The 15555-nt window shown below is 36.2% G+C and overlaps 1 protein-coding gene across 3 annotated transcripts in view; it reads left to right on the forward strand.

Moving 5' to 3' along the window:
- Positions 1–15555, forward strand: part of DPP10 (dipeptidyl peptidase like 10) — a 235618-nt gene that overhangs the window by 154962 nt on the left and 65101 nt on the right. For all 3 annotated transcript variants that reach the window (XM_059820054.1, XM_059820055.1, XM_059820056.1), the window contains 2 exons: positions 4608–4660; positions 4760–4841. In XM_059820054.1, the coding sequence (XP_059676037.1) occupies positions 4608–4660; positions 4760–4841 (135 nt within the window). The remainder of the gene's footprint in view (positions 1–4607; positions 4661–4759; positions 4842–15555) is intronic.

Here is a 15555-nt window from a genome sequence, read left to right on the forward strand (position 1 = left end):
TAGCACAAACACTATTCTGCTGAGGGATGTTTTCTAAGTTACCCAAGGACAGCAAACTGAATATTTCTCAGAGTATATTGCAGAATTAGTGGAGGGTATTTGGCTAAGTGTGTATTGCACATCGTTTTCCTGCATATTGCTGGGCTATGCATTGAGTTCCATGACAGTATTTCATGTTTAGAAACCTTAGAAAGACAAAGACATTCCTTGAAAGGTAGAAAATAAAGGACATATAAAACCCGGAACAATATGTCATCTAAAAGTTCAGATCATGATTGATAAGTGTGGTTTTTTTATTGTTGGCTGTTAGCTGAATAATAGATTGTTATTTCAATAAGTTTTGACTGGAGCAATTTGTCTTGAAATGCTTTTTTCACCTTTTTCTTTTAGGTCCATTGTAATATAGTTCTGCAAACCTATTTTTTTCATACACAAATGCAGCTAACTTTTTCAGTGTTGAGCAGCATCACATAAAAGCCTGTCTTCAGTTTATAAGTTGATGAAAGACTGAATTCAGAAGAAATATATGATATGCAACAGTAGTTACCTACTGCATTCTGTGGCAAAAGAAAAATTAAATAAATTATATTTGGGGGAGGTATGCTGTCTTTCTGATCTAAAAAGCCATTTTCACAGTTCTTAAACGAACATTTTGGGGAACGTTTTCCAGCTTTCCAGCTTATCACAACAAAATCAGGCAAGTTGTTTACTTGTCAGAAAGGCCTGAACCCTAGCAAGCATACATGCCACTCGTGGAGTTAAGGCTCCTCACAGTGTCCCACCTTAACATATATAATTATATTATTAAATTATACAAGGCCATTATCCTTTCTTCATTTACCTCCTCTGATACGACGGTGCAGGAATTACTGTAATGCATTTAATATTTTAAAAGGCTTTGCTCTCCTACGTTGCTTCACTTCTTAGAGACCTTCCCTGTGTCTATATTCATTAATTGATTCTCCTCTTTGTACCTAGAAGATGAGTCTTTTTTCACTACAACCTTTCTCCCTTTTCCTCAGTGTCACGCTAAGTATGTCAATTTTTGTGAGTTGGAGTAATTTACTGTCCATGTTTACATATTAGCCTTAGTTTAGTCTTTTGATACCACCCCTGTTAGAAGGCATGGAGTACAAGAAATGTTTGAACACATTTTGGAATAGAAATGATAGCACTTTGGATTTGAATGGTGAAGACGACGACCAGTCTTCCCTGTAAATGCACCGTGAGAGGGGGCAATGCAGCCCACGCTTTACCTGTGTGAGCTCTCGGTCTGTGTCTTTGCAAACTCCATCGTAAATTACCAGATTTTTTTCTGATTAGTGCACATCCCACAAAGCAAGAGTTGCAGGGCAGAATCCTCCAAACCTGTGTATGCCTCTTCCAGAGGGGACGTGGCTGGTGGCAGCATGGAAGGTTTGATCCTGGTATTTTGAGAGTCCCTGATACTCCCTACAGTTAGCATCAGGCATGGTGCCTTCAGATGGGCTCTGCTTGTGTGATGTCAGATATGGTACATTAGGGATCAGGAGACATGTGGTCCCAGCCACTGACATGGCTCTATGCAAGCTAAAGCTTTACCAAAATAGTGGAGATCCTAAGAAGGGTGTCCACAGGTAAGCCTTTATACAAAACTGCTAGAGCTCCCTAGGAATATGACGCTTACTGTAGAAGCCAGACTTGAAAAAGAAAGATTTTTCTATGTCCTAGTTTGTTTGTTTGTTTTAATTTCAATAATGATGGTGTTTCAGCACATTTAGGGTTTCATTGTGCCTCTCCGTTCAAAATAACTCCTTCCTATTAAATAAAACTAACATGAGTAATTTGAGAAAAATGTCCAGCAGCCTGTCTGAAAGTGACTTCATTGTAATGTTGGTCTCCTCTGGTTGTGGAGCTCTTTCAAAAGTATTAATACTTTTAACATAAAGATATTAATACTTCTACATGAACATTTAGCCAGAAATTTTACCACAAGGCAAGAGGAGAGTTTCCACATGAAATATGAAGTGGTGTTCTTGTTGTTATAGCATATTCTCTGCTAAAGCTGTCAAAATGACTTATTAGTTTAGCATTTCTTGTTGAAATATATTCTAATAATTTACTTTTTAAATATTCCTATTCTAAATACTTACCAGCCCTCCACACATTATCTGTGATATACTTTTCCCTTTTCCTAGAAAGACGAGAGAACCATTCCTCTTCGCTGTAACTGGCTGTATGAGACTGTCCCCTTTAACAGCTGCCCCTCTGGGTAGCCTCTGGCAATGTACACCCTGTGCAGAAACCACCATGATTTAACCGTTTATGTCCCTTTGATCTGCTGTCTTTTACCTCTAGCAATATAAGTTTTATAAAAGAAGGCAGGAACTTTGAAGCCAACAGTTTGTCTCATTGTCTTACCAGCAGGACTTGAATAACTCTATCTTGATAGGCCCTCAATCATGTTATTACCAAGTTAATTTTTCCCAGAAACCCCACTGAACTTTAAACATTATTGTATGTAAGCGAGCAGTCTACATCTACTATGTATATAATTAGATGTATATGTATATATAGTATAGAGACATGGTAGTAGGTATGTTTATGATAGCTATTTAGAGACAATCAATCAAATTACTTCTTAGTGTCTTTGTACCTCCTACAGCAGTCATAATATTATTATAATTTGTCTCTAGTTCTGTCACACTTATCATTTCCCAGAAGAAGCTGGTACCTTGCATGACCAAACACTTCATCATAAGCTGTAACATTAAAAAACCAAACAGTTTGGGGCATAATTATTAATATATGTGTGATACTTCTCATTGAAGCAACACTTTCTATGTTAATCATCATAGATTTGGAAAATAGAAGTGATTCTTGCCAAAAGGGAAATTTTATGGAAGGGAAATTCAACTGTTGCACAAAGTGCAGTTACTAATCTTAGAGATCTTTGTGGGCTTCTTGCAGCATCAACCAGCAAAGATTTAGGACATGCTAAATTCTTGTTGTGTGTTGAGAGGGAACTAATAATGGAAATGGAGTCAGTGGAAGGATGTTTCAGATGGTTCTGTGACTGAATGAACTCCAGACAAAATAACAACCTCTGAAACCCGCCTCGTGTGCAATAGCAGCAAATTCCGATGGCTCTGTTCATGTGTGATCCTCCATTGTCTCTCCTCTTTGAGGAGATACTGAAAGATTCCTGGTGCAGATAATAAAAACTCAAGCGTTCTCAACATATTTATCTGTATCAAGGTTTTGGCTTTACAGCTGTATCAGTTTCCCTCTAGAACTAGCCTGACACTGTCTAGAAGTAAGTCCTTCATGTGCCAAGCAGAGATACTGCAACGCTGTAGATGCGAAGCTACAGAGCAATCTAGTGGATGTCACCCTGTGTTTCCTTCTGACAGTAGTTTACATTAAAAAGAAGAGTTTCTCTTAGTACAGTAATAATTAGTCACAAATATTATTTATATTCTAAGACCGTGAAGTAATTTGAATTCATAATAAAACTAATACTATGGAATCATGCTATTTTCATGATGCGAGACATAGTGGTAAAGAAATCAGCTAGGTTAAAACCAATCACCTGAGCCTGGAAGAGAGCAAAATGTCTGTTATTCACTATATGTATATAAACTAACGTTTGCCTTTAGAGAAAATGTGTAACAGTTTGCTTTGATTTTAGCCCTTCAGTGTGGTAGTACATCACATTATACCCTGCACCATGCTGTTCCCCACCATGGATCTTCTGGGTCCGCATACATCAGGCCTTGATATTTTGCACTTAAATGACACTTCCGTTGATTTCAGTTGACTTCGACAAAATTTTCAACAAATAAGGACAGCAGCATAAGACTGTACATTAGATTTTGCTTTTCTCTCCCATCCAGAGAATCCTGGGGTTTCTGAGGCTAGAAGTCACTGGTAACTTCCTGATGAATTTGGAAAGTTTACTGACAAATAGCCTTTGTTTTACCCAAAATGTTGCATATGAAAAATCTCAGATAAAACAAACTTTGCCTGAACTTCAAAGAAAATCAGTCAAGATCAGACTTAAACACATTTAAGGAAAGCCACACCAAACAGAGCCCCAGTAAGCACTTAGTTTTTCTATTCTATTCTGTAAGCAGTAGCCCAAGAGGTCGCTCAGACTGTATATAGCAGGTGATCAGAAAAATATCATATGACCCTGTACCTGTCTGTATTTCAAGTAAAATAATTATGATGCCTGTACAATCATCTTGACCATAACTTGAAGAAATACAGGAAAAAGTGATTTATTTTCCTAATGTATGTTCTTGGGGTTTTTTGTTTGGTTTGGTTTGTTTTTTTTAAATCCTTTTGTTAAACAGGAGGTGCAGATTTTTCTGATTGGGACCTTTTCTGTGCAGTTGTTGTACAGGATAAGTGTCTGGTTAAATTCATGGATGAATATGTGTGTCCTTCATACAGTATTCAAACCCTGGTTCAAGTCTATCGGTTATAATTAATACAGTAAAATCTTTCAGTAATAAAGATATCAGTGTTTACAGGGATTGAAAGACTGTGACTATCATAGTGGTAGTCTGTATTTAATCCAGTATTTATTTTTGTAATTCTTATGCATTCTTTTTTTGTTACAGGTTTTTCATTATTCTTATACTGCTTCATATGTGATTTATAACATACACACAAGGTAGGTCACATTGTTAATTCAATATGATGTCATTATCAGTGATTCTATACTTAAGGTGGTGCCAGTGTGTTCAAGTAAAAATGTTTACATTTTTTCAAGGGAAGTTTGGGAGTTAAACCCTCCAGAAGTAGAGGATTCAGTTTTACAGTATGCAGCCTGGGGCGTCCAAGGACAGCAACTGGTAAGTGCAGTCATTAAAAATGCTATGGTTTAATAATGTATTTACTCCAGACAGACTGAAGTAAAAAAAAAAAGTTAAAAGCCTTAAGATAAGTTTTTGTTACATATTTCTGCATGATGCTAGTATGATCCTGTTACAAATTTTAGGGGATCTATCTATTTATTTATTTGTTTGTTTTTATTAAAAACATGTAAACATGTTTTTCCAGTCTAATCCCAATAAGCAAATTGTACAATTGTTCAAAGAATCACATCCTTAATTGTACAATTATTGAAAGAATCACATCTTCATCTAAATGTGTACTCAAGTAATTTTCAGAATAACCATCTTTATGGCTACTACTATTAGAGAAAGAAAGTTGAAGGTGAAGAGAAGTTTTCAAGTGCAAGATCAATGAAAACTGTGGGCAAAAGCTTAACATCCAAAAGTGGATGTGATGGATTCAATGAAAAGTGGTGTTTTCATTTCAGTATGAAAATTACGGCCAAGGTCAGTTGTGCTGCATTGAATTCATAATAATAAAACCAGAAATGCTATGTTTCATATGTTGTTCTCTACCAAAAGTTTTGGCATTTTTTATGAACATAAAACATCCATGATCATCATGCCCAATATCAATATGACAAGAAAAAAAAAAGTGGTTTTAGAACAGCAGTGACTTTAAACTGACCTGTGTTGATAGTTGAAGGCAAGAGAGAAACTTATAAAAGCTTCAACTCTCTGAATAAGAAATTCAGATAATCCTTGTTACAATGTTCTAATAAGCTCATTAATGCCCACAGGCATGATCCCGAAGCTTCTTTGCATGTCTGACTTGTTCATGCAGAGAGGCTATAAGTCGAATGTCTAGAGAATACATCCCATTGCTTATATCATTCATCAAGATGGTGGGAATGTAAAAAATGTTTCTCATTAGAATGTATTGCATTAAGCAAGTGGAGGCAGGAAGGAAAAAGTAATTGGAACATGCTTGGTATGTTTTAATAATTAACCACATTAATTTATTAATAATGGGAGCATGGTGACAGGATTGATGGTAACAAATACATAGGTTATTTACCAGGCAGTGTTATTGAATGCAGCAACCTATGTAGGTTGTGGCAGAAAGGTGATGCATTTGCTAAAATGAGCAGAATTAAAAAATGTTTTAAATTAAATTGCAGTTCGTAAGATTTGTCTGTGCTGTACCTCTGATTAGTAATCTGAAGTACAACTAAAATTACATGCAGTGATTACTGAGAAATTAATTTTTTTTGGTTTCCTGAGATGTATCTTAAGAACAGGGGCAGACTTACTAATCATAAACTTCAGAAAAATAATAAATCAGAATAATGTTATCTTTATCAGTTTTGCCTAGATTGTCATTCTGGAAATATGTATGAATACTTTCAGATACAGGCACAGTTGGACTCCTATTAAGTCTCAGAACTGCAAAAAATTAGGTGGTTTTTTTAGGTACAACCTTAATCATCCAAATTTGAAAATGTTAGCATAATTTATGCTTCAGTGAGGCTAACATTACTCATCTTTGTTAATGTCCGTAGTAAAGTTAATGTCATGCTTTAAAAATATCTGCTCTACTGTGGGCTTTATGGTGCCATATGGTCTGCAGAATTAGGAAATAATAACTTTGATTAAAACACAAAATCTTCTGTGCACTCTGAGTGATACCAAGTGTTGTCATATAGATGTAAACCTGCAATGACAGTATACTGAAGGTCACTTCCATAAGAACTGCCGATAAGAAGGATGTCCTCTTGAAGCTGTTTATGTGGTAAAAGGAGGTTTCTAATGTGACAGAAGTTCCTTGCCACATTACCCTCCCACTTCAGCAGCAAGCCAGAAATGTAGAAGGAGCATGAATGAGTAAAGGCTGTTGTGAATAATGGTTGTTGCTACTGTCCAAAGGAACAGCAGCCTGTAGCAGAAACAGGACAGTGGAGATCATTCTAGCAGAATAGGTTAAGCAGAGAAGAGATGTGTGACTGAGGACACATTGCCATAATGGTTCTCAGTTATAAAATTTGTCATTAGAACAAACACTTTATCAGTGAGTTTTGAATAAGGATAGTACAGGAAGCAATCAGCAATGAAACTGGGTAAAGAGGAAATTGTAAAGGGAAAGATCTGAAGCATTGCAATCCGTCAGCAGTAGCAATCGATAGCACATATCTGGGTTCAAACAAAGATGCAGTCTCACGGATCCATGTTGCCAAATACACTATGATTTGTTTACGAAATTCACTTCTGAAACAATACTTATTTGTCTTTTCCATATAATAATGGAAATGGTAATAATTCTTAATAAATAAAACAAGCAGTGGAATACATGCTCTAAACAAAATTATCATAGTGTATTAACATGAGTAATCTCCAAGAGCCATTCATTATAACCGAAGAACAAGCAGAGAACAAATTAACTGTATATACACAAATTTTGTCTAGAGAGACCAGAGACCCATGACATGTGCCCTGTGGCCATCACATAAACATATATGTAGATCTCTAAAATTAAGTGGAATAGCACCCTTCCAGGTGCAGTGCAGAAGAGAATAGCAATACTATAGCCATGACTGGTCAGCAAAATTAGTACGAGATGTGAAACAAAAGGCACAGGTGTGCTTGATTGGGCCAAAGATCCTAACTTTATGCTTTAACTATTTGGAAGGTCCTGGATTAAATCCAAATTATGTGGGATAACACATGGGTTTGGATCAACTATTTTCAGTAAATTGGCTATAGTGTAAAATAAGATGTTTCCAGTCCTTAGTTCTGCAGACAACAAAAGTAACAATATAGCTTACACAGGAATCTTAATTTGAGTTCTTCAAATGAGGGGGATAGTCAAGAGCTTCAAATAGATAATATAAGAAGATGAAGGGAAAAAAAAAAAAAAAAGAAATGTTTAAGCAGGAAAATCTATATGAAGCCAGAAAGTGCTTATTGCACAGAGGAGGGAATATGGCTGCAGTGAATTCAAGTACACAGTAATACTTTGCATCCTTGTGAAAATCATGCATCAGACTAAGTTGCCTACTATTATTCATAATTTCTAGGGCTGTCTAATGGGATGGCAGGCCACATGTGGCTAGTGAAGAACAACAGAGTTACAGACGTAGTTTATATCGGATACCAGATGACTGGGCCATAATACCATTGTTTTGAAGCTACCACAGTGGTTGCAAGTTATTTCAGTTTCTTGCTATTTACCTAGAGTAAAGGATTTTGCTAAGATTAAGAGAAAAGCTCAGAGAAACATCTGCTGTTTGAGTCATGACATTTTGGTGGTGAAATTGAAAATGTTTGCCGTTGGGGAGAACAAACTTTTATCTAATGAATTAATGTATTTTAAGGTCACATAGCTGTTATTTTTGAGAACTGTTTTCGAGGTCTCACTTGTTAAATTGCTATCTTTTAACTGTGTTAGAACTGTGCCAGATCTGAAATACCATTTCTGTCTATCTTAGTATGTTAGGGAGCTGTTTATGTATTTGCTAAATATTTCTCATATTTGCTCATATTTGATTAAAATTTTGAAAGAGATCAGTTAATTATCTCTTTACCTCACCTCTATACAATCCATTACTGCAGCATTAAGTATTTCCAGGGAAACCAAACCAGCACAACTAGATACCGAATTGGTTTCATCAACATTTTTCTGCCTCCAGTTTACTTGATTAGAGACGTCATTGCATATGTCTTAGAAAGAGATATCCCATACCTAGTAGGAAGCCTTTACTGAGGAGGAGAATGCTTTGGAAGTTTTTAAAGGAACTCCGGTGTTTAAATACTCTTTTTTTTTTCTTTTTTTTTTTTAATCCAAAGTTCTCTCTTCATTGGCCTTATCTTCTCCAGTAGTTTGTAGCAAAGGTTTTCATGTTTCTGTGCCGGACCTGGCTTGTATGTGACACAAGGGAGATAGATCCAGACAGAAAAGGCTATCTATGGAGATGTATCACAGTAGAAGCCTGAATATAAAAACTGACCTCTGGTCTCCAGCATAAGCTGAGTTTTCTATGAAAGATGCAGTGTTTCTCTGCAGCGCTTCCTGCGATACTGATAGTTCTTCTGATTAGTCATTGGTTGGATTACTTCAAGTAGCTCCCAGTGAAGTGTGGTTAGAAGTTGTTAAGTTTTACATAGCTTTTTCTTAAAAGTTTTACATAAAGTTTCTTCTGCCTGGGTGGTAACATATTGTTTATTTTCTATTAAATACTTTACTTTCACTTTATTCTATGAACATATATCCACGTAAGTCACTTTGCCTTTGTATTTGTAATAGGTATTTTGTGTTATTTATTGCATTGAGCTCATTTTTCTTTTGATATATTAAGTGTTTTTGAAGGGAGCTTGAGTTATATATTTGAATGGATCAGCATAAATAATGATCAATTGACTTATTTATGAATGTCTTTGCGTAAATAAACACATATTTTAACAAAGCAGAAATCAAGAAAATAGTAGAGCTATCCAGAATACTAAAAAGATAATTTTGTAGAAGCTTGAGGGCTTTCTTTGTCAAAATTTGATGCCATCAACAAAACATAGCATTATCAAATGGTAGGACTGAAGATGAGCTTTTACTATGCTTTAACGTAATTTAGGTCATCATTGTGTAGAGTTACATATTGTCCTGTATACACAAAGAATTTGTTGACTGTAGCTGAACTGTGGATTCAGGATGAATTTTTAGAAAATATTTTAAATGTTAAAAAACAAGAAAATTGCCCTCTTGTTCCAAAAAATGGAACAGGGTGCTCACAGATAATAGGTCTTAGAAGCTGAAGCTTTTACAAAAAGAACGAGAAAAAAAAAATCCAGTGAAAAAGGACCTCACCTTATATTAAAACTACCTAAAAACAAGCATACAAACAGAAATCCATAAACAAAACAGAGAAAAAGCTGCTTTAATTGTTACTAATAAATGTACCAGTTCAAGAACTCTCTACCTCTCTGCTTTGTGATCAGTCATCTTTATCCTGCTTGTGTTTGGAGGTTCATTTTGGCTTCCCCCCTCCCATCAACAGTCAACACCTACTGCCCCACAAAAATGCAAATACCTGTCAGGCTGTTGAATTGCTGTATTAACATGAAATTTCCTTACAATTGCCTTCTCTTCAAAATTTTAGCTTTTTTCTACAGCTTTCAAATACTGTTTTAGACAATAGAAATGCTGCAGCAGAAAAGTTCTTTGCTGTTGTATTATTTGCCAAGTACCCAGATAAGCACTAGACTAATTTTAGTAACTGAGAAATTAGTAGGACTATGCTAGACACATACCTTGCTCAACAGATGCTTTAACAGCCATTAGTTGCTGAAAGCTTCATTTACTATTTGCTCTATCAAGGTTCAAAGTACGCCTACTATAAAAATTGGTAACTTATCTTTCTGTAAAATATTTGCCATGTGTTTTATTTTTTGCATAATTAATGCTGTGGGTGCTTGGCACCCCCTCCTGGCAAAAACACTTCCATTTGCAAATGAAGAAGAAAAGATCTCTCAGGGTTCATGAGCCAAGTAGAAGCTTAATTAATACTAATGAAATAAGTCCTAAATAAATATATTTAATCTGCTGTTTTTATTTTCAAAGTCTTTTTCTCTTTTGACTTGTGTTTTTATATGAGTAACTTAAAATCACATATGGAAATATCAAGGCTTTATTTCATCTTTCCTTTTAATCATGATGCTAATGAGGCAAATGGCAGTAAAACTAAGAGGGAAATGTCTGCTTGAATTTATTCTGAAAACCAGAAATAAACAAGAACATTTTAATGTAACATTAACCTCAGGTATGATTTCTTATTTAAAATGTATAAGGGGTTCCTTACACAAATTCTGTAATTCCAAGGATACTTGGACATCCTTTGTCTTGTTAAAGATGTTTTTATGAAGAAAGGGAACCTGTATGGTTCAGTATTATCTACCTAGTTGAGTCTTTAAGGGAGTTGACGATGATTCTAGCAAATGCTGAAGTCTTGTCTTTCTGAAGGCAATGAGAAATTAAGGAGGCTACTAAAGCTTTTTTATTTTCTCTTCCAAATGTTTTTATTACATTTCTATACTCCAGCTGGGAAACTTACTGTGTCAGAGGCTGAGGATTTGAAACAAAAAGTGAAAATATTTACAGAAAAAAGACACACAAAAAGGCTGTTTTAATAGCAACTTTTGACCAGCAGCTTAAGTTAGATTGTGTATTATTTTGCAGGACAGGGCATTGTGGTATTTTTTTGTGTTAGATGAAATGTGCTAAATGGTCAGATGCTGTTATGAAATTATATGAAAGCCACTTACTCGTATACTTACAAAAGCTTTCTGCTGCTTTATTTTTGATACAAGAACTGCGTTTTATCAAGGTCATGGTGAGCACGGGCAATATAATCTTTATCGTCACACAAGGATTAGAGTTACCTAAAAGTCTTAGATAAAACTGTATTCCTCCTAAGCTGCTGCTACATTGGATTTCCTCTTGGATTTCTCAGACTAGCGTTGTAAAATGTAAATGTTTTTTGCCTTTCCATCTAAATAATTAAATTCAAACTATTCTTCAAAGAAAAAATTAAATTATTAGTTTCTCTGAAGGTATTCTACTGAACTAATTTCCATTTTCAATTATTAATTTCTAGGTGCCCACTCAAATGTAGATGAAGTTGGAGGAGAAGATAAGCATTCTCTCTAGTTTCAAAAGTGATACTCAATACAAAAGCAGTTTTCTCCATATCAGAAAAGGGGAATGGAGAATGCAGCCAGAAAACACAGGCAGTTTTGGCAAACAGGGAAAAATACATCTTTACATGTCAAGGTTGGATATAGGCAATAAAAGTTTTGTGAGCTCTAGAGAGCAGGAACATTTATAAATGGAAGCAAGGCTAAGTTGAGCATAGAAGAAGTTGCTTCATCATTTTGCTTAGTGAAATGCAGTGAACATATCCTGGTATCAAAGGTAACTTAAAAATATTAAGGATTAGATATTGCTAGCCCTTTGTGACAATAGCTACTTGGCTGTATCTGAAAGATGTGAAGAAATAATGAGGAAATCATATGTTTTATAGGAGCAGTATACCTCTACTACTGTTTTTCATGTGGAACAATAAAAGGCCCAGCATCTTTATAGTGAATAAATTGAGAGGGGAGATAAAAGATATTTCCTCTCTCCTTTCCCTGATTCTTATTCTATTACCACTGCTCTAGCATGCAGCTAATATTTGAATCAGTATGTAAACTGTGCACACAGGTAGTGCACTTTTCTGTCCAGTCTCATATCAATAACTCTTTTGTAAGCAAATGTATTGGAAATTTGACATATCTTTGTGCTAGAAAGTGAATTATTTTTTCACATAGATATTTGTGTGTGTGTGTATATGTATATTTACACACAGTACCGCAAAGACACATGCAAACAAGAAGAGACACACATGTTTGATACGAGCAATCATCAGGACTTTTGTTTGCAGCAGCCTGCAGGGAATGATGAAAGTAGAAATACGCCCCTCTCATCTAGACTATCATGTTGCTCAACATGTGTATGTGTAACAAAGCATATCTGAATATTCACGCTTCCGTCTGTTAGCTAATATTAACTGCAAGTCCAATGGCTCATAAAATAGGACTGCTGTGCTTCTTGTGTGAAAATTGCGTGGCTTTATGTAATGCAGAAACAAGAAAATTATACTTCAGAACTCTAAAATTCTTTAGAAATAGCCACCTATAAAAGCTAAATACACAGTCAGTGAGAAGAGAGGTCAAAATCTGATTGAACCTTTTGCTAAATCAGAGTTGGGAAACATAAGGTAACAAGTTTTATTATGGACTGTATTTTCACATAACTCCAAAATCCTGCCCAAAAACATTGCAGGCTTACCTATGTCCATGGATAATCACTTAGTCACTTCATATTTGATATTTAAAAAAAAAAGTCACAGTATGAGGTGGAAAATTTGCCTGTATTCATCTTTTGGTAAAGTAATGTAATGTAAATGTCAGTTTTATTTGTGAGATACGAAAAACAGATATATTCTATTATCTATTACCTCATTACCACCTAGGGAAGAGGAAGGGGGAAATTAGCTGTGGTAAGGTGCCAAAATGTCAGAACAGAAGAGTTTGAAGAACTGACATTTCTAATGCCTTTGTGGTTCAGGTTCAAAGCCAGAGGTTGTTTTAGCCAATGGTAAATGCAAATTTTATTTACCTTTTGTAAAATTTTTGCAGAAGACTTGCAAAAGACTTCTGAGTCTCTGTGATGGTACCAGTGTCTACAGAGTTTAGCTAGGAGCAAGCTAAAGGGATGAAACCAATTTGGCAGCAAAACCCCCTGAACTCTTGCTGTGTGGCAAGGGTCCTCTGGCTCTTCTGTTGATAGGTTCTGTTTGCTTTATGATAACATTTATTTTCTCATTTGGCACATAGTGTCCAGCAAAAATATAGACAGGTTTCTCTCAGCGGAAGTGACAGTGACTCCCCTCTTCAGCAAGGCTGAACCACCTTTTTCCCCTATGATATGTGTCCTTGAAAGTTAGTTCAGTTGTTCCAGTGGTCAAGATAGGACATCCTGGCCCAGTTTAGCTCAATGGGCTCTTTACGTCAGTCAACTGGGATTTTACCCGTAGCATATGGGTAAAGGTGGAGTAGATGGTCCTTGTTATTGTTTAAAAAAAAAAAAAAAAGTGAAATCTGTATATACTTCATGGATGATGATGTCATGACTCCCTGTTGAATCTCTACCAGCAAGACAGCTGTGATGAGGAGAAAAAAAACCCAACAGAATATGACCACACAGCTTTGGGCATGTTCAATGCTCTTGTAGGCACTTTCTCTCTATTTTAGCCAAGTCCTTCTTGAAAGAGAGACATAAATTCCATCATGACCAACCCATAAACGTCCTTGCATGGTTTTATTTCCCTACAATGGGGTTATGACTTCTCCACTGTGTTGCGCTGAAGGATCAGAGCAGATTAAAATCCTGCCGCACTGTGTTGAAGTGACTTAGGGTTTCATGCTGACTCAGCCTGAGCCAGACAGTGAAATGTAGAGGAATGCTTGCGGATGTGTAATTGTGGGGAGCGTATATTCACTGACAGCTTCAAGGCCCGTACAGCCCTGTAGAATAAGGATTAAAAAGTCAGGTATACAGTTGATTTGTAAGAGAAAATGAAGCATTGATTGGCAGGGATGAAAGAAGGCTGAAGGACCTGACAACCAGTCAGCACTTAAAACTCTTACTTTTGTGGAAACAAACTGGTATTAGAAAGCTCTGTTTTAAGCTGGTGGAAACAGCATTAATGAGGAAAACAGAAACCTGTGCAGATCAAAGTATTTATCAATTTAGTCAGGGCTAGGGTGTGGTGAAGAAGTAATACATAGTATTCATGTGCTCATATAAATGTGGGGGTTTTATATATATATATATGAGCAGGGCTTGATCAGTAGTGACTAATAGTTATTGGTCATATAGATACTATTGCAGAACACTGCACATTTTTACTTCACTGTTTATAGCAGGTTCCAGTGCATTTACCAAAGTAGAAGAGAGAAGTTTTGCGTGGAAAGAAAGCAGTTATTTTCAAGTGTTGCTTCACAGACTCTGAGCTGTCCCAAACAGAAATGCTATTACAAGAGTTAGCCAGAATTTTCTCATTCTTATTTGTCTCATTCCTAATGAGATATTTTAAGACAAACTGGCTTTCTTGCATTTAATGCACTGCTTGTGTGAAGTGGTAAATGGCTGTAGAGCCTGTACAGGTAGATGTCATCTGCTAAAATGTTGGCCCATCATAAAGACAACTGTCAACTTGAACAGTGTGCACAATGGGGAGACCAAGGCACACGTACCATATGTCAAGATAGACTGGGTCAGCAATAGTAGCTGAAAGGACAAAGCTTTTTGATAATCCTGCCTGGGTTTCTCATATAGGAGATGCTCAGAGGCATCCTGGTCTGCCCCAGCACTTGAATAATATACAAAGTTCTCTGGGATCCTCTACCACCATAGGAATAGTAGAAAACTTAAATACGACTTCATAGCACAGCATTTTCAATTCAGTGTCTTTTTACTCTGGTCCTTGCTGTTAGGATGCTACTTTCTTACATTTTGTCAAAGAAAACAGAGAAAAATTCCTCCTCTGGCACCAAGTCCAGGCAGTTATCTTAGGTATTATCCCATCTCCCAACATTGCCTTTTTTCTTCCAGAGTAGCTAGGTTGAAAATTTTTCATTTTAGGTTCTGTTATGGATTGATAAGTCTGGGCACAATTGAAGGCTTGATATCAGTGTGAGATGAGCCTTCGAAATACCAGAGATCATTTTAAAAGATTTTATGGTAAGGGCAGATTATGATTTTTTTATAAGTCTATAGGAGCAACCCAGGCATGTAAGAGTGACATTTCGGTCCACACTCTTCCATGCTGCTTCATTAGTCAAAAGCTATCAGTAAATGCAAGGAACAAGGAGTGTGAGTTCCTGAGCATACACTGTTCATAGATAAGTCTGTTATACACATCACTTAGACAAAGAGGAAAGGGCTGAGCAGTCCAATCCCTCAAAGACATTTTGCACAGTGCTGCAGCCAGTGTAGTTCTTCAGGCAGCTCCACGGGGAGGAAGCAGTGGATGCAGGCTATCAGCTCGGGGGCAAGGCAGTCTTACTGTCATCTTCTGTGCAACCGCAAAGATTTATAAAGTAGCTTTTTGCGTCGGTCGTAGTTCAGATATTATATGTG

This window comes from Gavia stellata, chromosome 8 (assembly GCF_030936135.1).
Source record: "Gavia stellata isolate bGavSte3 chromosome 8, bGavSte3.hap2, whole genome shotgun sequence".
In the NCBI taxonomy this organism is placed as follows: domain Eukaryota; kingdom Metazoa; phylum Chordata; class Aves; order Gaviiformes; family Gaviidae; genus Gavia; species Gavia stellata.